Source organism: Cherax quadricarinatus, chromosome 94 (assembly GCF_038502225.1).
Source record: "Cherax quadricarinatus isolate ZL_2023a chromosome 94, ASM3850222v1, whole genome shotgun sequence".
NCBI lineage: Eukaryota > Metazoa > Arthropoda > Malacostraca > Decapoda > Parastacidae > Cherax > Cherax quadricarinatus.
This window is the reverse complement of record NC_091385.1, coordinates 38296-65000: the sequence shown is the minus strand read 5'-3', so window position 1 is coordinate 65000 and position 26705 is coordinate 38296. Positions and strand designations below refer to the sequence as shown.

Here is a 26705-nt window from a genome sequence, read left to right as displayed (position 1 = left end):
GACTTCACTAGTGTCAGTCTGAGCTGAGAGACTTCAGTAGTGTCAGCCTGAGCTGAGAGACTTCACTAGTGTCAGTCTGAGCTGAGAGACTTCACTAGTGTCAGTCTGAGCTGAGAGACTTCAGTAGTGTCAGTCTGAGCTGAGAGACTTCACTAGTGTCAGCCTGAGCTGAGAGACTTCAGTAGTGTCAGCCTGAGCTGAGAGACTTCACTAGTGTCAGTCTGAGCTGAGAGACTTCACTAGTGTCAGCCTGAGCTGAGAGACTTCACTAGTGTCAGCCTGAGCTGAGAGACTTCACTATTGTCAGCCTGAGCTGAGAGACTTCACTAGTGTCAGCCTGAGCTGAGAGACTTCACTAGTGTCAGCCTGAGCTGAGAGACTTCACTAGTGTCAGCCTGAGCTGAGAGACTTCACTAGTGTCAGCCTGAGCTGGGAGACTTCACTAGTGTCAGCCTGAGCTGAGAGACTTCACTAGTGTCAGCCTGTGCTGGGAGACTTCAGTAGTGTCAGTCTGAGCTGAGAGACTTCACTAGTGTCAGCCTGAGCTGAGAGACTTCAGTAGTGTCAGCCTGAGCTGAGAGACTTCACTAGTGTCAGTCTGAGCTGAGAGACTTCAGTAGTGTCAGCCTGAGCTGAGAGACTTCACTAGTGTCAGTCTGAGCTGAGAGACTTTAGTAGTGTCAGCCTGAGCTGAGAGACTTCAGTAGTGTCAGTCTGAGCTGAGAGACTTCACTAGTGTCAGTCTGAGCTGAGAGACTTCAGTAGTGTCAGCCTGAGCTGAGAGACTTCATTAGTGTCAGCCTGAGCTGGGAGACTTCAGTAGTGTCAGCCTGAGCTGGGAGACTTCAGTACTGTCAGCCTGAGCTGGGAGACTTCAGTAGTGTCAGTCTGAGCTGGGAGACGTCAGTAGTGTCAGCCTGAGCTGGGAGACTTCAGTAGTGTCAGCCTGAGCTGGGAGACTTCAGTAGTGTCAGCCTGAGCTGGGAGACTTCAGTACTGTCAGTCTGAGCTGGCAGACTTCAGTAGTGTCAGCCTGAGCTGGGAGACTTCAGTAGTGTCAGCCTGAGCTGGGAGACTTCAGTACTGTCAGTCTGAGCTGAGAGACTTCAGTAGTGTCAGTCTGAGCTGGCAGACTTCAGTAGTGTCAGCCTGAGCTGGGAGACTTCAGTACTGTCAGTCTGAGCTGGGAGACTTCAGGAGTGTCAGTCTGAGCTGGGAGACTTCAGTAGTGTCAGTCTGAGCTGGGAGACTTCAGTACTGTCAGTCTGAGCTGGGAGACTTCAGGAGTGTCAGCCTGAGCTGGGAGACTTCAGTAGTGTCAGTCTGAGCTGGCAGACTTCAGTAGTGTCAGTCTGAGCTGGGAGACTTCAGCAGTGTCAGCCTGAGCTGGGAGACTTCAGCAGTGTCAGCCTGAGCTGGGAGACTTCAGCAGTGGAGACTTCAGAGATGTGGAGGCTGGAGGATGGTGACTCCGCTTCCCCGATGTCTTGTGGTTGTGTTGTGGTTGATACTGGGTTGGTACAAGTAACAGGTCATCACCACAGTGTACCAGTGTCCAGGAGCTGCGACACACTCCAGCAGCTCCTTGTGTACACTAACCTGATTTCCGCTTCTCTACGTGTTATGACTCCAGGGAGTCTTAGACCTTGTGTGTATCCATATGTTTTTGCGTTACTATCCACAGGATGGATGTGGAGTATACAGTATACCAGCCACTACCATCCACAGGATGGATGTGGAGTATACAGTATACCAGCCACTACCATCCACAGGATGGATGTGGAGTATACAGTATACCAGCTACTACCATCCACAGGATGGATGTGGAGTATACAGTATACCAGCTACTACCATCCACAGGATGGATATGGAGTATACAGTATACCAGCCACTACCATCCACAGGATGGATGTGGAGTATACAGTATACCAGCTACCACTATCCACAGGATGGATGTGGAGTATACAGTATACCAGCTACCACTATCCACAGGATGGATGTGGAGTATACAGTATACCAGCTACTACCATCCACAGGATGGATGTGGAGTATACAGTATACCAGCCACTACCATCCACAGGATGGATGTGGAGTATACAGTATACCAGCTACTACCATCCACAGGATGGATATGGAGTATACAGTATACCAGCCACTACCATCCACAGGATGGATGTGGAGTATACAGTATACCAGCTACTACCATCCACAGGATGGATATGAAGTATACAGTATACCAGCTACCACTATCCACAGGATGGATGTGGAGTATACAGTATACCAGCTACCACTATCCACAGGATGGATGTGAAGTATACAGTATACCAGCCACTACCGTCCACAGGATGGATGTGGAGTATACAGTATACCAGCTACTACCATCCACAGGATGGATGTGGAGTATACAGTATACCAGCTACTACCGTCCACAGGATGGATATGGAGTATACAGTATACCAGCTACTACCATCCACAGGATGGATATGAAGTATACAGTATACCAGCTACTACCGTCCACAGGATGGATGTGGAGTATACAGTATACCAGCTACTACCATCCACAGGATGGATGTGGAGTATACAGTATACCAGCCACTACCATCCACAGGATGGATGTGGAGTATACAGTATACCAGCCACTACCATCCACAGGATGGATGTGGAGTATACAGTATACCAGCTACTACCATCCACAGGATGGATGTGGAGTATACAGTATACCAGCCACTACCATCCACAGGATGGATGTGGAGTATACAGTATACCAGCCACTACCATCCACAGGATGGATGTGGAGTATACAGTATACCAGCCACTACCATCCACAGGATGGATGTGGAGTATACAGTATACCAGCTACTACCATCCACAGGATGGATGTGGAGTATACAGTATACCAGCTACTACCATCCACAGGATGGATGTGGAGTATACAGTATACCAGCTACTACCATCCACAGGATGGATATGGAGTATACAGTATACCAGCCACTACCATCCACAGGATGGATGTGGAGTATACAGTATACCAGCCACTACCATCCACAGGATGGATGTGGAGTATACAGTATACCAGCTACTACCATCCACAGGATGGATGTGGAGTATACAGTATACCAGCTACTACCATCCACAGGATGGATGTGGAGTATACAGTATACCAGCCACTACCATCCACAGGATGGATGTGGAGTATACAGTATACCAGCCACTACCATCCACAGGATGGATGTGGAGTATACAGTATACCAGCTACTACCATCCACAGGATGGATGTGGAGTATACAGTATACCAGCTACTACCATCCACAGGATGGATGTGGAGTATACAGTATACCAGCCACTACCATCCACAGGATGGATGTGGAGTATACAGTATACCAGCCACTACCATCCACAGGATGGATGTGGAGTATACAGTATACCAGCTACTTTGGCGACAAAATTTAAAAACTCAAGTGTATATACACAGATATACATCTCGGTTAATTTAGAAAAATAAATACACACTTCTCGGTGTATATACACTGAGATTATATAAGTCTCGGTGTATATACACTGAGATTATATAAGTCTCGGTGTATATACACTGAGATTATATAAGTCTCGGTGTATATACACTGAGATTACGTAAGTCTCGGTGTATATACACTGAGATTACGTAAGTCTCGGTGTATATACACTGAGATTACATACCTCTCGTTGTATATACGCTGAAATATACACATGTCAGTACATATATACACAGAAACACACGCCTCTCTGTATATACAACTAATAATGTGTCTTTCTACACGTACATGGTACAACTAGTTATGCTCTGCATAACCAGAAAACCTCTGGTTATGCAGAGCATATCGGGCAAATTAGGTTAATTTTATCCCCAGGATGCGACCCATACCAGTCGGCTAACACCCAGGTAACTAATTACTGTTAAGTGACCAAGGACAGCAGGTGTCTTAAGGAAACACTCCCAATGTTTCCAGCCGTACCGGGGATCGTACCATGGACACTCAGTGTGTGAACGGAGTGCGCTACCTGCCTCCTGCCTTATACACAATAACCTAACAAGGTACCACACATTTCATAGCTGTCACCCTTGAAGGAGAAACAGGAATTTACGATAGTAACCCTTAATTTTATGCTAAATATTTGTGGGTGGTAGTTGAGTGGGCCAGCACGTTCCTGTGGCCACCCCACCATTTGTAGGGTGGGCCAGCACGTTCCTGTGGTCACCCCACCATTTGTAGGGTGGACCAGCACGTTCCTGTGGTCACCCCACCTTTTGTAGGGTGGGCCAGCACGTTCCTGTGGCCACCCCACCATTTTTAGGGTGGGCCAGCATGTTCCTGTGGACACCCCACCATTTGTAGGGTGGGCCAGCACTCTCCTGTGCCCACCCCACCATTTGTAGAGTGGGTCAGCACGTTCCTGTGCCCACCCCACCATTTGTAGGGTGGGCCAGCACGTTCCTGTGCCCACCCCACCATTTGTAGAGTGGTCAGCACGTTCCTGTGCCCACCCCACCATTTGTAGGGTGGGCCAGCACGTTCCTGTGCCCACCCCACCATTTGTAGGGTGGGCCAGCACGTTCCTGTGCCCACCCCACCATTTGTAGAGTGGGCCAGCACGTTCCTGTGCCCACCCCACCATTTGTAGGGTGGGCCAGCACGTTCCTGTGCCCACCCCACCCCACCAGCTCTAGCATAAACAATGGCAGCTGCTCCAGTGAGCGTAACTGATGTATTTTTCCGCTCGTGTGTTCCGTAGGAGTCTTAATGGCCACACCATTGTTGTCGTGATATAAAAAGTTGAATTCACTTCTTTCAGTTTTTAAATCGAATTTTGATTAAAAAAATATTTGGAGGGTAGCAGGGCAAGCCTATTTCTGCCGTCCCTGCCTTCCTCTGTCATATATTGGCTCCCTTACCTCAAAACCCTGCCAATGTCACATTTCTGACATAACCCGAACTCCACTAGACTTCGAGACAGCCATCGACGACATGCCCATGCACTCAGCACCAGGCCCAGACTCGTGCAACTCTGTGTTCATTAAGAACTGCAAGAAACCCCTCTCACGTCCCCTATATATGCTGTGGAGAAGGAGCTTAGACACAGGTGAGATTCTACATAGGTGGCAGCAAAGCAGTAGCTAAGAACTATAGACCAATAGCTTTAACGTCCCTCATCATAAAAATCTTTGAAAGAGTTCAAAGAAGCAGGATTGCAAACCACGACTCCCAAAAATTGCACAATCCAGGGCAACATGGGTTCAAAGCAGGTCGCTCCTGCCTCTCGCAACTACTGGACCACTACGATATGGTCTTAGATGCACTGGAAACAATCAGAATGCACATGTAGTATACACAGACTTTGCAGACGCATTTGACAAGTGCGACCATGGTGTAATAGCACACAAAATGCGTGCTAAAGGGATAACTGGCAAAGTAGGCAGATGGAGCTTCAACTTTCTATCCAATCAACCACAAACAGTAGTGGTAGAGAGAGTTAAATCAGATGCTGTCATAGTGAAGAGCTCTGTTCCACAAGGCACAGTACTTGCACCTATCCTGTTCCTCATTCTTGTATCAGACACAGAGATGTAAACCATAGCACTGTATCATCCTCTGCAGAGGATACTAGGATCTACATGAGAGTGTCATCCATTGAGGACACAGCAAATCTCCAAGAAGATATAAACCAAGTTTTCCAATGGGCAACAGAGAACAATATGATCAGTGAAGACAAATTCCAGCTATTCCTTTATGGAAAACTGGAGGAAATAATAACTAGGACTGAGTATACTACAAACTCTAATCACACAACAGAGCGGAAAAGTAATGTGAAGGACCTGGGAGTGATAATGTCTGAAGACCTCACCTTCAAGGACCACAACAATGCTCACTATCACATCTACCAGGAAACTGATAGGATGGATAATGAGAACACCATTTTGTCTTAAATTTTCAAATTATCGTTCACCTTTCTTCTCTCTTGCATATTCATTTCTGGTTATTATTGTTGTTATTCTGACGTCTGGATTGTCTCGTCCCTCACCAGCTTGTCTTTCTTCAGTGTTTATTTCCACGAGGTTGTGTCCAAGTTCAGTACTGCGAACACTTGTACCCACATGAATTTAATGTTGTATTGTGTCTTGCTTATGTCAGAGGTATTCATGGTGTTAGTAGCTACTGTGTGTGTGTGTGTGTACTCACCTGTTTGTGTGTGTGTACTCACCTGTTTGTGTGTGTGTACTCACCTGTTTGTGGTTGCAGGGGTTGATTCACAGCTCCTGGCCTCGCCTCTTCCCTGTGGTGTGTGTGTGTGTGTACTCACCTGTTTGTGGTTGCAGGGGTTGATTCACAGCTCCTGGCCTCACCTCTTCCCTGTGGTGTGTGTGTGTGTGTGTGTGTGTGTGTGTGTGTGTGTGTGTGTGTGTGTGTGTGTGTGTACTCACCTGTTTGTGGTTGCAGGGGTTGATTCACAGCTCCTGGCCTCACCTCTTCCCTGTGGTGTGTGTGTGTGTGTGTGTGTGTGTGTGTGTGTGTGTGTGTGTGTACTCACCTGTTTGTGGTTGCAGGGGTTGATTCACAGCTCCTGGCCTCGCCTCTTCCCTGTGGTGTGTGTGTGTGTGTGTGTGTGTGTGTGTGTGTGTGTGTGTGTGTGTGCGTGCGTGCGTGTGTTTGTGTGTGTGTGTGACCTTGTGCTTCACCCTGCTAGTCCAGACAGCACCTCTTTTCCTCATCCTCTCCCCTCCCTCTCCCCTCCCTCTCCCCTCTCCCCTCAACCACACCCCTCACACTCAACAACAACATTCGTAAGCAAAATATAAATACGTATAAAAATTATTCTGTATTGTTTTTCCTTCAAGGCTGGAGGACAATGTGTGTGTGTGTGTGTGTGTGTGTGTGTGTGTGTATGTATGTGTGTGTGTGTGTGTGTGTGTGTGTGTGTGTGTGTGTGTGTGTGTGTGTGTGTGTGTGTGTGTGTACTCACCTAACTGTACTCACCTAATTGTGGTTGCAGGGGTCGAGACTCAGCTCCTGCCCCCGCCTCTTCACTGATCGCTACTGGGTCCTCTCTCTCTCTGCTTCCTGAGCTTTGTCATACCTCTTCTTAAAACTATGTATGGTTCCTGCCTCCACTACTTCGCTTGCTAGGCTATTCCACTTGCTGACAACTCTATGACTGAAGAAATACTTCCTAACGTCCCTGTGACTCGTCTGAGTCTTCAGCTTCCGGTTGTGACCCCTTGTCCCTGTGTCCCCTCTCTGGAACATCCTATCTCTGTCCACCTTGTCTATTCCCCGCAGTATCTTGTATGTCGTTATTATGTCTCCCCTGACCCTTCTGTCCTCCAGTGTCGTCAGTCCGATTTCCCTTAACCTTTCCTCGTACGACATTCCCTTGAGCTCTGGGACTAGCCTTGTTGCAAACCTTTGTACTTTCTCTAACTTCTTGACGTGCTTGACCAGGTGTGGGTTCCAGACTGGTGCTGCATACTCCAGTATGGGCCTAACATACACAGTGTACAGTGTCTTGAACGATTCCTTATTAAGGTATCGGAACGCTATTCTCAGGTTTGCCAGGCGCCCGTATGCTGCAGCAGTTATTTGGTTGATGTGTGCCTCCGGTGACGTGCTCGGTGTTATGGTCACCCCAAGGTCTTTCTCCCTGAGTGAGGTCTGTAGTCTTTGTCCACCTAGCCTATACTCTGTCTGCGGTCTTCTTTGCCCCTCCCCAATCTTCATGACTTTGCATTTGGCTGGATTGAATTCGAGAAGCTAGTTACTGGACCACATGTCCAGCCTGTCCAGGTCTCTTTGCAGTCCTGCCTCATCCTCGTCCGATTTAATTCTTCTCATCAACTTCACATCATCTGCGAACAGGGACACTTCAGAGTCTATTCCTTCCATCATGTCGTTCACATATATCAAAAATAGCACTGGTCCTAGAACTGACCCCTGTGGGACCCCGCTCGTAACAGGCGCCCACTGTGATACCTCTTCACGTACCATGACTCGTTGCTGCCTCCCTGTCAGGTATTCCCTTATCCATTGCAGTGCCCTCCCTTTTACATGCGCCTGATCCTCCAGCTTCTGCACTAATCTCTTGTGGGGAACTGTGTCAAAGGCCTTCCTGCAGTCTAGGAAAACGCAATCTACCCACCCCTCTCGTGTCTTACTTCTGTTACCTTGTCATAAAACTCCAGGAGGTTTGTGATACAGGATTTGCCTTCCATGAACCCATGCTGGTTTTCATTTATAATCTTGTTCCTTTCCAGGTGTTCGACCACTCTCCTCCTGATAATCTTCTCCATGACTTTGCACACAATACATGTCAGAGACACAGGTCTGTAGTTTAGTGCCTCGTTTCTGTTTCCTTTCTTAAATATGGGGACTACATTAGCTGTCTTCCATTTCTCAGGTAGTTGCCCAGTTTCAAGGGATGTGTTGAAGATTGTGGTTAGAGGCACGCACAGCATCTCTGCTCCTTCTCTAAGGACCCATGGGGAGATATTGTCCGGTCCCATCGCCTTTGAGGTGTCAAGGTCACTTAAGAGCTTTTTCACCTCCTCCTCAGTTGTTCGTATGTCATCCAACACTTGTTGGTATATTCCCTCTTGATGTTCCCTTCTGTGCTGTCTTCCCACAGCCCTTCCTGTCTCTACTGTAAAAACTTCCTTAAATCTCCTGTTCAGCTCCTCACATACCTCCTGATCATTTCTTGTGAGTTCTCCACCTTCTGTCCTTAATCTGATCACCTGGTCTTTGACTGTTGTCTTCCTCCTGATGTGGCTATGCAACAGTTTCGGGTCAGTCTTGATTCTCGATGCTATGTCATTTTCATACTGTCGCTGGGCCTCCCTCCTTACCTGTGCATACTCATTCCTGGCTCTGCGACTGATCTCCCTATTTTCGTGTGTTCTCTGCCTTCTGTACTTTTTCCATTCTCTATTGCACTTTGTTTTTGCCTCCTTACACCGTCGGGTAAACCAGGGGCTCGTTCTGGTCTTCCCGTTGTTACTGTTGCCCTTGGGAATAAACTTTTCCACTGCCTCCTTGCATTTTGTTGTTACATATTCCATCATTTCATTTACTGGCTTTCCTGCCAGTTCTCTGTCCCACTAGACCTCCCGCAGGAAGTTCTTCAACCCTATGTAGTCCCCTCTTTTATAGTTAGGCTTTTCCCATTCTACTCCTGTTATTCTCTCCACTTGCAGTTCTACTATGTATTCAAAGCACAGAACCACGTGGTCGCTAGCTCCTAGGGGACTCTCATACTTGATGTCCTCAATGTCTGAGCTGCCCAGGGTGAACACAAGGTCCAATCTTGCTGGTTCATCCTCCCCTTTCACTCTGGTAGTGTCCTTAACATGTTGGTGCATGAGGTTTTCCAGCACCATGTCCAACATCCTGGCTCTCCATGTTTCGGGACCCCCATGTGGCTCCAGGTTTTCCCAGTCAATCTCCCTGTGTGTGTGTGTGTGTACTCACCTATTTGTACTCACCTATTTGTGGTTGCAGGGGTCGAGTCCTAGCTCCTGGCCCCGCCTCTTCACCGGTTGCTACTAGGCCCTCTCTCTCCCCGCTCCATGAGCTTTATCAAACCTCGTCTTAAAACTGTGTATGGTTCCTGCCTCCACTACGTCATTTTCTAGGCTATTCCACTGCCTTACAACTCTATGACTGAAGAAATACTTCCTACTATCTCTCTGACTCATTTGTGTCTTCAACTTCCAATTGTGGCCTCTTGTTTCTGTGTCCCCTCCCTGGAACATCCTGTCCTTGTCCACCTTGTCTATTCCACGCAGTATTTTATATGTCGTTATCATGTCTCCCCTGACCCTCCTGTCCTCCAGTGTCGTCAGGCCGATTTCCCTTAATCTTTCTTCATAGGACATTCCCCTTAGCTCTGGAACTAACCTTGTTGCAAACCTTTGTACTTTCTCTAGTTTCTTGACGTGCTTTATCAAGTGCAGGTTCCAAACAGGTGCTGCATACTCCAGTATGGAGTATGCAGCACCTGTTTGGAACCCGTGTGTGTGTGTGTGTGTGTGTGTGTGTGTGTGTGTGTGTGTGTGTGTGTGTGTGTGTGTGTGTGGGCGAAAGGTCGGGGGTGAAAGGAGGAGAGAGAGATGTAGTCGAGTAAGGGGAGCTAAGACCTAAATGGTGTTGTGAGAGATGTATTAGGGCCAGGTGGTGAGGGATGAATTAGGGCCAGGTGGTGAGGGATGAATTAGGGCCAGGTGGTGAGGGATGAATTAGGGCCAGGTGGTGAGGGATGAATTAGAGCCAGGTGGTGAGGGATGAATTAGGACCAGGTGGTGAGGGATGAATTAGGGCCAGGTGGTGAGCAATTAGGTTTGATCCAAGGAAAATTGAGCTCTAATTCCTTTGATCAAGAGCCCTTCACCAGTATCAAGGTCCTCCAGTCCTTGTTTTGAAGAATTTAAAATATAAACAGTCTTGAATGTTTCCTGATGGCTGGGGGTCACCGCCCCCCCGCCCGATCCCAGAGCAGGCCTCCTGCTTGATCCATCAGACTGTTGCTGACAGCCAGGCTTTTCAGAAACGCGAATTGAAGAAGATATAACTTGAAGGCAGCCGAGGGGGCGTTCACCCCCGGAATACCCTCCGGAGAGGGCCAAGGGGGCGGTGACTCCTCGAATACCCTCCGGAGAGGTCCGAGGGGGGCGTTGACCCTGGAATACCCTCCGGAGCGGACCGAGGGGGCGTTGATCCCTGGAATACCTTCCGGAGTGGACCGAGGGGGCGTTGACCCCTGGAATACCCTCCGGAGCGGACCGAGGGGGCGTTGACCCCGGGAATACCCTCCGGAGCGGGCCGAGGGGGCGTTGAGCCCCTGGAATACCCTCCGGAGCGGGCCGAGGGGGCGTTGACCCCCGGAATACCCTCTGGAGCGGGCCGAGGGGGGCGTTGACCTCCGGAATACCCTCCGGAGCGGGCCGAGGGGGGCGTTGACCCCTGGAATACCCTCTGGAGCGGGCCGAGGAGGGCGTTGACCCCCGGAATACCCTCCGGAGCGGGCCGAGGGGGGCGTTTACCCCCGGAATACCCTCCGGGTATAATAACATAAAGGAGGAACACTGCGGTAAAATAGTTTGCGTCAGTGAGTGGCGTCAGGACCCAGCTGCCGTCACCCATACTAGGCAAGTTCTTCTCAAACCCAAACACACCAACAAAAATATTTGCCCAACCCATTTTGACTGCTACCCAAGTACACTGAGTTACCTCTCAGTGTACACTGAGGTACAGTGTGTTGCCTCTCAGTGTACACTGAGGTACTGTGTTACCTCTCAGTGTACCAAGCCTCTTGCTCCTCTAGTGAGTAACTTCGACTTGGAGATTTAGGATCAATTCCTCCAAAATTTCTAAATGTAAATGATGATGTGTTTTTCTCGCCTATGTTCCAGGGAATACACTTTAAGGGACTGCAAACATTTATAATAATTTGGGTGATTGAATTATTCGAGGAATGAAGGTTCTTCATACATTCTCGAGTTCCTTGATTGGGAATACATAGTATACATACATATACATTATATACATACTGGTATAAACCTTGGTAATAAATACCGACAAGTTGGTCTAGTAAAACACGTAAGCAAACACTAGGAGATATTAGAAAACGTTAAGGTCCTCAGAGATTAAACACGTGACTTGAAGATTATCATCACTGGTTTAGCATCTGTTGTTTTGAAAGTTCTAGTTATCCAGTTTACCATTTTAATTCTGATTGTGATAATAACACTGTTGTGAGTCTTGGAAGTGAAATTCTCTGACATGATTACTCCTGTGTCTCTCAATTTCCTCTTCCACTGGACTGAGCCGTTTAAGTTTGTTTTATGTACTCTATTCCAGGTTTTCCAGAGCGGAGTAACTGGAAGGTATCCTGCGGGAGTATGTTGCATATGTCCATCATGTTGGTATATTATGACAGAAACGTTTCGCCTGCTCAGCAGGCTTCTGCAGTCAAATACAAGGAAATACAACACTTGACGTGGTAGTATTTCTGAGGTGATCAGTCCGGTGGTAGTAGTTCTGAGGTGATCAGTCCCGTGGTAGTAGTTCTGACGTGATCAGTCCCGTGGTAGTAGTTCTGACGTGATCAGTCCGGTGGTAGTAGTTCTGACGTGATCAGTCCCGTGGTAGTAGTTCTGACGTGATCAGTCCCGTGGTAGTAGTTCTGACGTGATCAGTCCGGTGGTAGTAGTTCTGACGTGATCAGTCCGGTGGTAGTAGTTCTGACGTGATCAGTCCGGTGGTAGTAGTTCTGACGTGATCAGTCCCGTGGTAGTAGTTCTGACGTGATCAGTCCGGTGGTAGTAGTTCTGACGTGATCAGTCCGGTGGTAGTAGTTCTGACGTGATCAGTCCGGTGGTAGTAGTTCTGACGTGATCAGTCCGGTGGTAGTAGTTCTGACGTGATCAGTCCGGTGGTAGTAGTTCTGACGTGATCAGTCCGGTGGTAGTAGTTCTGGCGTGATCAGTCCAGTGGTAGTAGTTCTGAGGTGATCAGTCCGGTGGTAGTAGTTCTGAGGTGATCAGTCCCGTGGTAGTAGTTCTGAGGTGATCAGTCCGGTGGTAGTAGTTCTGACGTGATCAGTCCGGTGGTAGTAGTTCTGAGGTGATCAGTCCGGTGGTAGTAGTTCTGAGGTGATCAGTCCCGTGGTAGTAGTTCTGAGGTGATCAGTCCGGTGGTAGTAGTTCTGAGGTGATCAGTCCGGTGGTAGTAGTTCTGAGGTGATCAGTCCGGTGGTAGTAGTTCTGACGTGATCAGTCCGGTGGTAGTAGTTCTGAGGTGATCAGTCCGGTGGTAGTAGTTCTGAGGTGATCAGTCCGGTGGTAGTAGTTCTGAGGTGATCAGTCCGGTGGTAGTAGTTCTGACGTGATCAGTCCGGTGGTAGTAGTTCTGAGGTGATCAGTCCGGTGGTAGTAGTTCTGAGGTGATCAGTCCGGTGGTAGTAGTTCTGAGGTGATCAGTCCGGTGGTAGTAGTTCTGGCGTGATCAGTCCGGTGGTAGTAGTTCTGAGGTGATCAGTCCGGTGGTAGTAGTTCTGACGTGATCAGTCCGGTGGTAGTAGTTCTGACGTGATCAGTCCAGTGGTAGTAGTTCTGACGTGATCAGTCCGGTGGTAGTAGTTCTGACGTGATCAGTCCGGTGGTAGTAGTTCTGAGGTGATCAGTCCGGTGGTAGTAGTTCTGACGTGATCAGTCCGGTGGTAGTAGTTCTGAGGTGATCAGTCCGGTGGTAGTAGTTCTGAGGTGATCAGTCCGGTGGTAGTAGTTCTGAGGTGATCAGTCCGGTGGTAGTAGTTCTGAGGTGATCAGTCCGGTGGTAGTAGTTCTGACGTGATCAGTCCGGTGGTAGTAGTTCTGACGTGATCAGTCCGGTGGTAGTAGTTCTGAGGTGATCAGTCCGGTGGTAGTAGTTCTGAGGTGATCAGTCCGGTGGTAGTAGTTCTGAGGTGATCAGTCCGGTGGTAGTAGTTCTGAGGTGATCAGTCCGGTGGTAGTAGTTCTGAGGTGATCAGTCCGGTGGTAGTAGTTCTGACGTGATCAGTCCGGTGGTAGTAGTTCTGAGGTGATCAGTCCGGTGGTAGTAGTTCTGACGTGATCAGTCCGGTGGTAGTAGTTCTGACGTGATCAGTCCCGTGGTAGTAGTTCTGAGGTGATCAGTCCAGTGGTAGTAGTTCTGACGTGATCAGTCCAGTGGTAGTAGTTCTGACGTGATCAGTCCAGTGGTAGTAGTTCTGACGTGATCAGTCCAGTGGTAGTAGTTCTGAGGTGATCAGTCCGGTGGTAGTAGTTCTGACGTGATCAGTCCAGTGGTAGTAGTTCTGACGTGATCAGTCCGGTGGTAGTAGTTCTGAGGTGATCAGTCCAGTGGTAGTAGTTCTGAGGTGATCAGTCCGGTGGTAGTAGTTCTGAGGTGATCAGTCCGGTGGTAGTAGTTCTGAGGTGATCAGTCCGGTGGTAGTAGTTCTGAGGTGATCAGTCCGGTGGTAGTAGTTCTGAGGTGATCAGTCCGGTGGTAGTAGTTCTGAGGTGATCAGTCCGGTGGTAGTAGTTCTGACGTGATCAGTCCGGTGGTAGTAGTTCTGAGGTGATCAGTCCGGTGGTAGTAGTTCTGAGGTGATCAGTCCGGTGGTAGTAGTTCTGAGGTGATCAGTCCAGTGGTAGTAGTTCTGACGTGATCAGTCCAGTGGTAGTAGTTCTGACGTGATCAGTCCGGTGGTAGTAGTTCTGACGTGATCAGTCCGGTGGTAGTAGTTCTGAGGTGATCAGTCCGGTGGTAGTAGTTCTGACGTGATCAGTCCGGTGGTAGTAGTTCTGAGGTGATCAGTCCAGTGGTAGTAGTTCTGACGTGATCAGTCCAGTGGTAGTAGTTCTGACGTGATCAGTCCGGTGGTAGTAGTTCTGACGTGATCAGTCCGGTGGTAGTAGTTCTGAGGTGATCAGTCCGGTGGTAGTAGTTCTGAGGTGATCAGTCCGGTGGTAGTAGTTCTGAGGTGATCAGTCCGGTGGTAGTAGTTCTGAGGTGATCAGTCCGGTGGTAGTAGTTCTGAGGTGATCAGTCCGGTGGTAGTAGTTCTGACGTGATCAGTCCGGTGGTAGTAGTTCTGAGGTGATCAGTCCGGTGGTAGTAGTTCTGAGGTGATCAGTCCGGTGGTAGTAGTTCTGAGGTGATCAGTCCGGTGGTAGTAGTTCTGACGTGATCAGTCCGGTGGTAGTAGTTTTGACGTGATCAGTCCGGTGGTAGTAGTTCTGAGGTGATCAGTCCAGTGGTAGTAGTTCTGAGGTGATCAGTCCAGTGGTAGTAGTTCTGACGTGATCAGTCCGGTGGTAGTAGTTCTGACGTGATCAGTCCGGTGGTAGTAGTTCTGAGGTGATCAGTCCGGTGGTAGTAGTTCTGAGGTGATCAGTCCAGTGGTAGTAGTTCTGACGTGATCAGTCCGGTGGTAGTAGTTCTGACGTGATCAGTCCGGTGGTAGTAGTTCTGAGGTGATCAGTCCGGTGGTAGTAGTTCTGAGGTGATCAGTCCAGTGGTAGTAGTTCTGAGGTGATCAGTCCGGTGGTAGTAGTTCTGACGTGATCAGTCCGGTGGTAGTAGTTCTGACGTGATCAGTCCGGTGGTAGTAGTTCTGACGTGATCAGTCCGGTGGTAGTAGTTCTGACGTGATCAGTCCGGTGGTAGTAGTTCTGACGTGAACAGTCCAGTGGTAGTAGTTCTGAGGTGATCAGTCCGGTGGTAGTAGTTCTGAGGTGATCAGTCCGGTGGTAGTAGTTCTGACGTGATCAGTCCGGTGGTAGTAGTTCTGACGTGAACAGTCCAGTGGTAGTAGTTCTGAGGTGATCAGTCCGGTGGTAGTAGTTCTGAGGTGATCAGTCCGGTGGTAGTAGTTCTGAGGTGATCAGTCCGGTGGTAGTAGTCCTGACGTGATCAGTCCGGTGGTAGTAGTCCTGACGTGATCAGTCCGGTGGTAGTAGTTCTGAGGTGATCAGTCCGGTGGTAGTAGTCCTGACGTGATCAGTCCGGTGGTAGTAGTCCTGACGTGATCAGTCCGGTGGTAGTAGTTCTGAGGTGATCAGTCCGGTGTTAGTAGTCCTGACGTGATCAGTCCGGTGGTAGTAGTTCTGAGGTGATCAGTCCGGTGGTAGTAGTCCTGACGTGATCAGTCCGGTGGTAGTAGTTCTGAGGTGATCAGTCCGGTGGTAGTAGTCCTGACGTGATCAGTCCGGTGGTAGTAGTCCTGACGTGATCAGTCCGGTGGTAGTAGTTCTGAGGTGATCAGTCCGGTGGTAGTAGTTCTGAGGTGATCAGTCCGGTGGTAGTAGTTCTGAGGTGATCAGTCCGGTGGTAGTAGTCCTGACGTGATCAGTCCGGTGGTAGTAGTCCTGACGTGATCAGTCCGGTGGTAGTAGTCCTGACGTGATCAGTCCGGTGGTAGTAGTCCTCACGTGATCAGTCCGGTGGTAGTAGTCCTGACGTGATCAGTCCGGTGGTAGTAGTTCTGACGTGATCAGTCCGGTGGTAGTAGTCCTGACGTGATCAGTCCGGTGGTAGTAGTTCTGACGTGATCAGTCCGGTGGTAGTAGTCCTGACGTGATCAGTCCGGTGGTAGTAGTTCTGACGTGATCAGTCCGGTGGTAGTAGTCCTGACGTGATCAGTCCGGTGGTAGTAGTCCTGACGTGATCAGTCCGGTGGTAGTAGTCCTGACGTGATCAGTCCGGTGGTAGTAGTCCTGACGTGATCAGTCCGGTGGTAGTAGTTCTGACGTGATCAGTCCGTTGGTAGTAGTCCTGACGTGATCAGTCCGGTGGTAGTAGTTCTGACGTGATCAGTCCAGTGGTAGTAGTTCTGAGGTGATCAGTCCAGTGGTAGTAGTTCTGAGGTGATCAGTCCAGTGGTAGTAGTCCTGACGTGATCAGTCCGGTGGTAGTAGTTCTGACGTGATCAGTCCGGTGGTAGTAGTCCTGACGTGATCAGTCCGGTGGTAGTAGTCCTGACGTGATCAGTCCGGTGGTAGTAGTCCTGACGTGATCAGTCCGGTGGTAGTAGTTCTGACGTGATCAGTCCGGTGGTAGTAGTCCTGACGTGATCAGTGCGTCACTCTTGCTAGGTGGTATACCAACAAACTATACAGTAACTTGCTGGTATTGTATACCATGAGTAATAAGGTAGAGCAAGAGATGTGGTAAACTTCCACTGAGACACCTGGTTCCCTCTTCCCCAGGATGCCACCCACGACAGTGGACTACACTCAGGAGACCTACACCAAGGTGTCAGAGACCTACACCAAGGTGTCAGAGACCTACACCAAGGTGTCAGAGACCTATCGGTCTCCACTGAACATGTCTCTCTCTCTCTCTCTCTCTCTCTCTCTCTCTCTCTCTCTCTCTCTCTCTCTCTCACACACAGTATATTCTGTTTTAAATCTACAACCAGATATATTATTATTATTTGCAGTAATATTTAACTTTGATCTGATTACTTATTAAGCAAATTTCCCAGTGCGACAAGTGTCCCCTGGGTTACTAACCCACCTGGTTAATAATCTTGGGTTATACTGGGTTACTAACCCACCTGGTTAATAATCTTGGGTTATACTGGGTTACTAACCCACCTGGTTAATAATCTTGGGTTATACTGGGTTACTAACCCACCTGGTTAATAATCTTGGGTTATACTGGGTTACTAACCCACCTGGTTAATGATCTTGGGTTACACTTGGTTACCAACCCAATTGGTTAATAACCTTGGGTTATACTGGATTACTAACCCACCTGGTTAATAATCTTGGGTTATACTGGGTTACCAACCCACCTGGTTAATAATCTTGGGTTATACTGGGCTAATAACCCACCTGGTTAATAATCTTGGGCTATACTGGGTTACTAACCCACCTGGCTAATAATCTTGGGTTATACTGGGTTACCAACCCAACTGGTTAATAATCTTGGGTTATACTGGGTTATTAACCCACTGGTTAATATTCTTGGGTTACACTGGGTTATTAACCCACCTGGTTAATAATCTTGGGTTATACTGGGTTACCAACCCACCTGGTTAATAATCTTGGGTTATACTGGGTTACTAACCCACCTGGTTAATAATCTTGGGTTATACTGGGTTACCAACCCACCTGGTTAATAATCTTGGGTTATACTGGGTTACTAACCCACCTGGTTAATAATCTTGGGTTATACTGGGTTACCAACCCACCTAGTTAATAATCTTGGGTTATTCCTGGTTACCAACCCACCTGGTTAATAATCTTGGGTTATACTGGGTTACCAACCCACCTGGTTAATAATCTTGGGTTATACTGGGTTACTAACCCACCTGGTTAATAATCTTGGGTTACACTGGGTTACCAACACAACTGGTTAATAATCTTGGGTTATACTGGGTTACTAACCCACCTGGTTAATAATCTTGGGCTATACTGGGTTACCAACCCACCTGGTTAATAATCTTGGGCTATACTGGGTTACTAACCCACCTGGTTAATAACCCACCTGGTTAATAATCTTGGGTTACACTTGGTTACCAACACAACTGGTTAATAATCTTGGGTTATACTGGGTTACTAACCCACCTGGTTAATAATCTTGGGTTATACTGGGTTACCAACCCACCTGGTTAATAATCTTGGGTTACACTGGGTTACTAACCCACCTGTTTAATAATCTTGGGTTATACTGAATTACTAACCCACCTGGTTAATAATCTTGGGTTATACTTGGTTACCAACCCACCTGGTTAATAATCTTGGGTTATTCCTGGTTACCAGCCCACCTGGTTAATAATCTTGGGTTATACTGGGTTACCAACCCACCTGGTTAATAATCTTGGGTTATACTGGGTTACCAACCCACCTGGTTAATAATCTTGGGTTATACTGGGTTACCAACCCACCTAGTTAATAATCTTAGGTTATACTGGGTTACCAACCCACCTAGTTAATAATCTTAGGTTATACTGGGTTACCAACCCACCTAGTTAATAATCTTAGGTTATACTGGGTTACCAACCCACCTGGTTAAAAATCTTAGGTTATACTGGGTTACCAACCCACCTGGTTAATACTCTTAGGTTATACTGGGTTACCAACCCACCTGGTTAATAATCTTAGGTTATACTGGGTTACCAACCCACCTGGTTAATAATCTTAGGTTATACTGGGTTACCAACCCACCTGGTTAATAATCTTAGGTTATACTGGGTTACCAACCCACCTGGTTAATAATCTTAGGTTATACTGGGTTACCAACCCACCTGGTTAATAATCTTAGGTTATACTGGGTTACCAACCCACCTGGTTAATAAACCCACCTGGTTAATAATCTTAGGTTATACTGGGTTACCAACCCACCTGGTTAATAACCTTAGGTTATACTGGGTTACGAACCCACCTGGTTAATAATCTTAGGTTATACTGGGTTACCAACCCACCTGGTTAATAATCTTAGGTTATACTGGGTTACCAACCCACCTGGTTAATAATCTTAGGTTATACTGGGTTACCAACCCACCTGGTTAATAATCTTAGGTTATACTGGGTTACCAACCCACCTGGTTAATAATCTTAGGTTATACTGGGTTACCAACCCACCTGGTTAATAATCTTAGGTTATACTGGGTTACCAACCCACCTGGTTAATAATCTTAGGTTATACTGGGTTACCAACCCACCTGGTTAATAATCTTAGGTTATACTGGGTTACCAACCCACCTGGTTAATAATCTTAGGTTATACTGGGTTACCAACCCACCTGGTTAATAATCTTAGGTTATACTGGGTTACCAACCCACCTGGTTAATAATCTTAGGTTATACTGGGTTACCAACCCACCTGGTTAATAATCTTAGGTTATACTGGGTTACCAACCCACCTGGTTAATAATCTTAGGTTATACTGGGTTACCAACCCACCTGGTTAATAATCTTAGGTTATACTGGGTTACCAACCCACCTGGTTAATAATCTTAGGTTATACTGGGTTACCAACCCACCTGGTTAATAATCTTAGGTTATACTGGGTTACCAACCCACCTAGTTAATAATCTTAGGTTATACTGGGTTACCAACCCACCTGGTTAATAATCTTAGGTTATACTGGGTTACCAACCCACCTGGTTAATAATCTTAGGTTATACTGGGTTACTAACCCACCTGGTTAATAATCTTAGGTTATACTGGGTTACTAACCCACCTGGTTAATAATCTTAGGTTATACTGGGTTACCAACCCACCTGGTTAATAATCTTAGGTTATACTGGGTTACCAACCCACCTGGTTAATAATCTTAGGTTATACTGGGTTACCAACCCACCTAGTTAATAATCTTAGGTTATACTGGGTTACCAACCCACCTGGTTAATAATCTTAGGTTATACTGGGTTACCAACCCACCTGGTTAATAATCTTAGGTTATACTGGGTTATTAACCCACCTGGTTAATAATCTTAGGTTATACTGGGTTATCAACCCACCTAGTTAATAATCTTAGGTTATACTGGGTTACCAACCCACCTAGTTAATAATCTTAGGTTATACTGGGTTATCAACCCACCTAGTTAATAATCTTAGGTTATACTGGGTTACCAACCCACCTAGTTAATAATCTTAGGTTATACTGGGTTACCAACCTCAATATTATAGCACTAACGGAAACTTTAGTGTTTAAGACGGACATTCAGGTGCCCTTCTAGCACGCTGCTCTACTTATTAATTATAAACCTTCCTTAATATTTACTTAAAACTAACACACCGATAACCATTATAAGTAATAAGGTAATTCAATATTATTTACATAAATTACCCTTGTAATTAATAAATACATTAGTCAGCGCTTAATGGGAGTGTTACAGAGAATGATAATTTGATCCTCTTAGTGATACACAACAGTCAACTCTCAGATACAACACAGTGTCAGGGGCCCAAGACTGTTCAGCTGCTTCCCAGCATACATAATTGAGATTACCAGTAGATCCCTGGCTATTAATGTTGGTTATAATCGTGATCATATTTCTTAAAGGGGTGGACTGGTAAGCCAGCGGAAGGCCTCGGTCAGATGACTTAAAGCTCCAGCTGTGGGTCATCCTATGACTAAGACCCGCGTCAGGAAACACTTGTCCTGTTTCCTGACAGACAGTACCTAACTAGACTCCTGGCTGTCTTCAGGAGGAAAGTGGACAGGCACCTGAAGTCAGTACCTGACCAGCCGGGCTCTGGTTCCTGCGTCGGCTTGCGTGCGGTCAGCAGTAACAGTCTGGTTGAGATCCGGGCCTCGGGGGGCGTTGACCCCCTGAACACCCTTCAGTTAGACTCCAGGTACCTACTTAATGCTAGGTGAGCAGGAGCAGCAGGTGTTAGAAAACTTGCCCAGGCAAACTCCAGGTACTTCCTGCCTTGTGTGAGGTTTGTGTAGGCCTACCTTAATCAGGAAGAATGTGTAGGCCCACCTTGATCACGAAAAATGTGCGTAGGCCTACCTTGACCAAGAAGATTGTGTATAAACCTACCTTAATCAGGAAGTAGACTGTGTATAGACCTACGTTGATAAGGAAGATTGTGTGTAGGCCTACTTTGATCGGGTAGAATATGTATAGACCTACCTTGATCAGGAGGTAGAATGTGAGAGACGGTCCAGCAACAGCCAGGAAGAGTAGCACCAGCATGGTGGGCCATAGCAGGCGGGCCATGGCCCTGCTACCATTGTGGCCCGCCGGCCCGCACCCGCTGGCCCGCGTCCTGGCCGCAGGGAGGCCACACTCGGGTAGGGCCACACCCTCTTGCCAGTCTCCTTCATGTGTGTCTGGACCACCTCGGGCCGCACTGGGCCACCATGGCCCTACAAGCGAAGCCCCCCCTACCTCTGGCACCTCAACCGCCACGTGGGCTCTGGCACTACACCTTCCCTCGGTGGCACTACTCTAGCTCTGGGACCCACACGAACGGAGGATCAAGCCTCCACTATTCCTGGTATAGAACCCACACGGACTGGAGATGAATCAGTAATTCTCTCTAGTTCACAATAACACCTGTAGTAAACACCTGTGGCTACACACACACGTGTAGGCTACACTGACCACCTATTCTTCAGGTAAGACACCTGACTTCACCTTCACCTGGCGGGCCACAACACTATTATCAGTAATATACCCAACAGGGTCCCACATACACACAGTACACTTTGATAATCCTGGGAGAAGGTGCTTTAAACGACAGGTGACGGGAATGTTTTGGGCCGCGAGGTGGGACGTTGTGATACCCGTGCGTGTGAGGGTATGTAGCAGGGCACGACAACTGGGTACCTCCACCACCGTCCAGGTCATACCCGACACTAGTCTGCCCACACCAACCGTTCGGGCACAGCACTCCCACAACGTCTGGCAGCTGCGCCCACACACCCATGCACACACTCTCCTACACACACACTCCTACACACACACACACACACACACACACACACACACACACACACACACACACACACACACACACACACACACACACACACACACACACACAGAAATAATAGGAAACAGAAATAATAGGAAGACCAAGACGAGTCCTTGGTTTACCCGAAGGTGTAGGGAGGCAAAAGCTAAGTGCAACAGAGAATGGAAAAGGTACAGGAGGCATAGGACCCAGGAAAACAAGGAGATTAGTAGAAGAGCCAGAAACGAGTATGCGCAGATAAGGAGGGAGGCCCAGAGACAGTATGAAAACGACATAGCATCGAAAGTCAAATCTGACCCGAAACTGCTGTATAGCCACATTAGGAAGAAGACAACAGTCAAGGACCAGGTGATAAGGCTGAGGAAAGAAGGTGGGGAACTCACAAGAAACGATCAAGAGGTATGTGAGGAGCTCAACACGAGATTTAAGGAAGTATTTACAGTAGAGACAGGAAGGACTCTGGGGGGACAGACCAGATGGGGACACCAACAAGGAATACACCAACAAGTGTTGGACGACATACATACAGATGAGGAGGAGGTGAAGAAACTGCTAAGGGACATCGATACCTCAAAGGCAATGGGACCGGACAACATCTCTCCATGGGTCCTTAGAGAGGGAGCAGATATGTTGTGCGTACCACTTACCACAATCTTCAACACATCCCTGGAAACTGGGCAACTACCTGAGGTATGGAAGACAGCAAATGTAGTTCCCATTTTCAAAAAAGGAGACAGAAAAGAGGCACTAAACTATAGACCTGTGTCATTGACGTGTATAGTATGCAAAATTATGGAGAAGATTATCAGGAGGAGAGTGGTGGAGCACCTGGAATGGAACAGGAGTATAAATGCCAACCAGCACGGATTCACGGAAGGCAAATCCTGTGTCACAAACCTTCTGGAGTTTTATGATAAAATAACAGAAGTAAGACAAGAGAGAGAGGGGTGGGTTGATTGCATCTTCTTGGACTGCAAGAAGGCCTTTGACACAGTTCCTCACAAGAGATTAGTGCAGAAGCTAGAGCATCAGGCGCATATAACAGGAAGGGCACTGCAATGGATCAGAGAATACCTGACAGGGAGGCAACAACGAGTCATGGTACGTAATGATGTATCACAGTGGGCACCTGTGACGAGCGGGGTCCCACAGGGGTCGGTCCTAGGACCAGTGCTATTTTTGGTATATGTGAACGACATGACGGAAGGGTTAGACTCAGAAGTGTCCCTGTTTGCAGATGATGTGAAGTTAATGAGGAGAATTAAATCTGATGAGGACCAGGCAGGACTTCAAAGAGACCTGGACAGACTGGACACCTGGTCCAGCAAATGGCTTCTCGAATTTAATCCTGCCAAATGCAAAGTCATGAAGATAGGGGAAGGGCACAGAAGACCACAGACAGAGTATAGGCTAGGTGGCCAAAGACTGCAAACCTCACTCAAGGAGAAAGATCTTGGGGTGAGTATAACACCGAGCATGTCTCCGGAAGCACACATCAATCAGATAACTGCTGCAGCATATGGGCGCCTGGCAAACCTGAGAACAGCATTCCGACACCTTAGTAAGGAATCATTCAAGACACTGTACACCGTGTATGTCAGGCCCATACTGGAGTATGCAGCACCTGTTTGGAACCCGCACTTGATAAAGCACGTCAAGAAACTAGAGAAAGTACAAAGGTTTGCAACAAGGTTAGTTCCAGAGCTAAGGGGAATGTCCTATGAAGAAAGATTAAGGGAAATCGGCCTGACGACACTGGAGGACAGGAGGGTCAGGGGAGACATGATAACGACATATAAAATACTGCGTGGAATAGACAAGGTGGACAAGGACAGGATGTTCCAGGGAGGGGACACAGAAACAAGAGGCCACAATTGGAAGTTGAAGACACAAATGAGTCAGAGAGATAGTAGGAAGTATTTCTTCAGTCATAGAGTTGTAAGGCAGTGGAATAGCCTAGAAAATGACGTAGTGGAGGCAGGAACCATACACAGTTTTAAGACGAGGTTTGATAAAGCTCATGGAGCGGGGAGAGAGAGGGTCTAGTAGCAACCGGTGAAGAGGCGGGGCCAGGAGCTAGGACTCGACCCCTGCAACCACAAATAGGTGAGTACACAGGAGCTTGGACTCGACCCCTGCAACCTCAACTAGGTGAGTACACACACACACAGGGGGAGAGGACCTAGTAGCGATCAGTGAAGAGGCGGGGCCAGGAGCTGAGTCTAGATCCCTGCAACCACAATTAGGTGAGTACACACACACACACACACACACACACACACACACACACACACACACACACACACACACACACACACACAACAAGAGATTCAAAGAAGTGTTCACAGAGGAGACAGAAGGGACTCCAGAAAGATGGAGAGGTGGGGCACACCACCAAGTGCTGGACACAGTGCACACAACCGAGGAAGAAGTGAAGAGGCTTCTGAGTGAGCTAGATACCTCAAAGGCAATGGGGCCAGATAACATTTCCCCATGGGTATTGAGAGAGGGAGCAGAGGCGCTATGTGTACCCCTAACAACAATATTCAATACATTTATCGAAACAGGGAGATTGCCTGAGGCATGGAAGACAGCAAATGTAGTCCCAATCTTTAAAAAAGGAGACAGACATGAAGCATTAAACTACAGACCAGTGTCACTGACATGTATAGTATGCAAAATCATGGAGAAGATTATCAGGAGAAGAGTGGTGGAACACCTAGAAAGGAACGATCTCATCAACAGCAGCCAACATGGTTTCAGGGACGGGAAATCCTGTGTCACAAACCTACTGGAGTTCTATGACATGGTGACAGCAGTAAGCCAAGAGAGAGAGGGGTGGGTGGATTGCATTTTCTTGGACTGCAAGAAGGCGTTTGACACAGTTCCACACAAGAGATTGGTGCAAAAACTGGAGGACCAAGCAGGAATAACAGGGAAGGCACTACAATGGATCAGGGAATACTTGTCAGGAAGACAGCAGCGAGTCATGGTACGTGGCGAGGTGTCAGAGTGGGCACCTGTGACCAGCGGGGTCCCGCAGGGGTCAGTCCTAGGACCAGTGCTGTTTCTGGTATTTGTGAACGACATGACGGAAGGAATAGACTCTGAGGTGTCCCTGTTTGCAGATGACGTGAAGTTGATGAGAAGAATTCACTCGATCGAAGACCAGGCAGAACTACAAAGGGATCTGGACAGGCTGCAGACCTGGTCCAGCAATTGGCTCCTGGAGTTCAATCCCACCAAGTGCAAAGTCATGAAGATTGGGGAAGGGCAAAGAAGGCCGCAGACGGAGTACAGTCTAGGGGGTCAGAGACTACAAACCTCACTCAAGGAAAAAGATCTTGGGGTGAGTATAACACCAGGCACATCTCCTGAAGCGCACATCAACCAAATAACTGCTGCAGCATATGGGCGCCTAGCAAACCTCAGAACAGCATTCCGACATCTTAATAAGGAATCGTTCAGGACCCTGTACACCGTGTACGGCACCAGTTTGGAACCCACACCTAGCCAAGCACGTGAAGAAACTAGAGAAAGTGCAAAGGTTCGCAACAAGACTAGTCCCAGAGCTAAGAGGTATGTCCTACGAGGAGAGGTTAAGGGAAATCAACCTGACGACACTGGAGGACAGGAGAGATAGGGGGGACATGATAACGACATACAAAATACTGAGAGGAATTGACAAGGTGGACAAAGACAGGATGTTCCAGAGATTGGACACAGTAACAAGGGGACACAGTTGGAAGCTGAAGACACAGATGAATCACAGGGATGTTAGGAAGTATTTCTTCAGCCACAGAGTAGTCAGTAAGTGGAATAGTTTGGGAAGCGATGTAGTGGAGGCAGGATCCATACATAGCTTTAAGCAGAGGTATGATAAAGCTCACGGCTCAGGGAGAGTGACCTAGTAGCGATCAGTGAAAAGGCGGGGCCAGGAGCTCGGACTCGACCCCCGCAACCTCAACTAGGTGAGTACAACTAGGTGAGTACACACACACATTTCTTCAGCCTTAATTAAAGTTGACAGAAGTGGAACAATCTGGAGAATGAGGTAGTGGAGGCAGGATCCATACATAGCTTTAAAAAGAGGTACGATAAAGCTCATGGAGCAGGGAGAGAGTAGACCTAACAGACACTGGCGAAGATTGGAGCCAGAAGCTGTGAATCGACACGTGCAACGATAAATAGGTAATTACACACACACACACACACACACACACACACACACACACACACACACACACACACACACACACATACACACACAATGGTCACTCCTCACAGAGCTGCTGGACAACGAGGTACAAGAAGCGAGACAAGAGAGAGAGAATTAGTGGCCGCATGTTATTGGACTGAAATATTTTTAACAGGTGCCGCACTAGAGTGAGACAAGAGCTGGAGGAGCAGCAGCAGGAATAACCTGGAAGCAGTGTAGCTGAGGAAGGTCCTCGTGGGTCCTACAACAGAGAAATAAATTATACAGAGGTTGGTTGTGGTTGTGGTTCACTTGGTTACAGGTTAGGTTAGTTAAGGTTTATCAGGAAACAGGACAAGTGTTTGTTGGGTCTTGCTCATATGATGACCCGCAGCTGGAGCTTTTGGTCATCTGACCGAGTCCTTTTGCTGGCTTACCGGTCCTGATTATGCCCACTTAGTATGTATTTGCTTACAGTTTGATGCAATTATGATACAAATACAGTTCGATA

At 47.8% G+C, this 26705-nt stretch overlaps 1 protein-coding gene and 1 long non-coding RNA gene across 4 annotated transcripts in view; one reads left to right on the top strand and one right to left on the bottom strand.

The window, feature by feature from the left end:
- Window positions 1-21895, bottom strand: part of LOC128700899 (serine-rich adhesin for platelets) — a 348673-nt gene extending 326778 nt beyond the window's left edge. For all 3 annotated transcript variants that reach the window (XR_011394661.1, XM_070104712.1, XM_070104713.1), the window contains exon 1: window positions 21150-21895. Coding sequence is in view for 2 of the 3 variants with exons in the window: in XM_070104712.1 (XP_069960813.1) it covers window positions 21150-21236 (87 nt within the window). In the remaining variant the exon portion in view is untranslated. The remainder of the gene's footprint in view (window positions 1-21149) is intronic.
- LOC138855426 (uncharacterized) overlaps window positions 1-26451 on the top strand; it is a 341731-nt gene extending 315280 nt beyond the window's left edge. The window contains exon 4 of the long non-coding RNA XR_011394662.1: window positions 26370-26451. This is a non-coding gene — a long non-coding RNA (uncharacterized lncRNA). The remainder of the gene's footprint in view (window positions 1-26369) is intronic.
- Window positions 26452-26705: the final 254 nt, after the last annotated feature.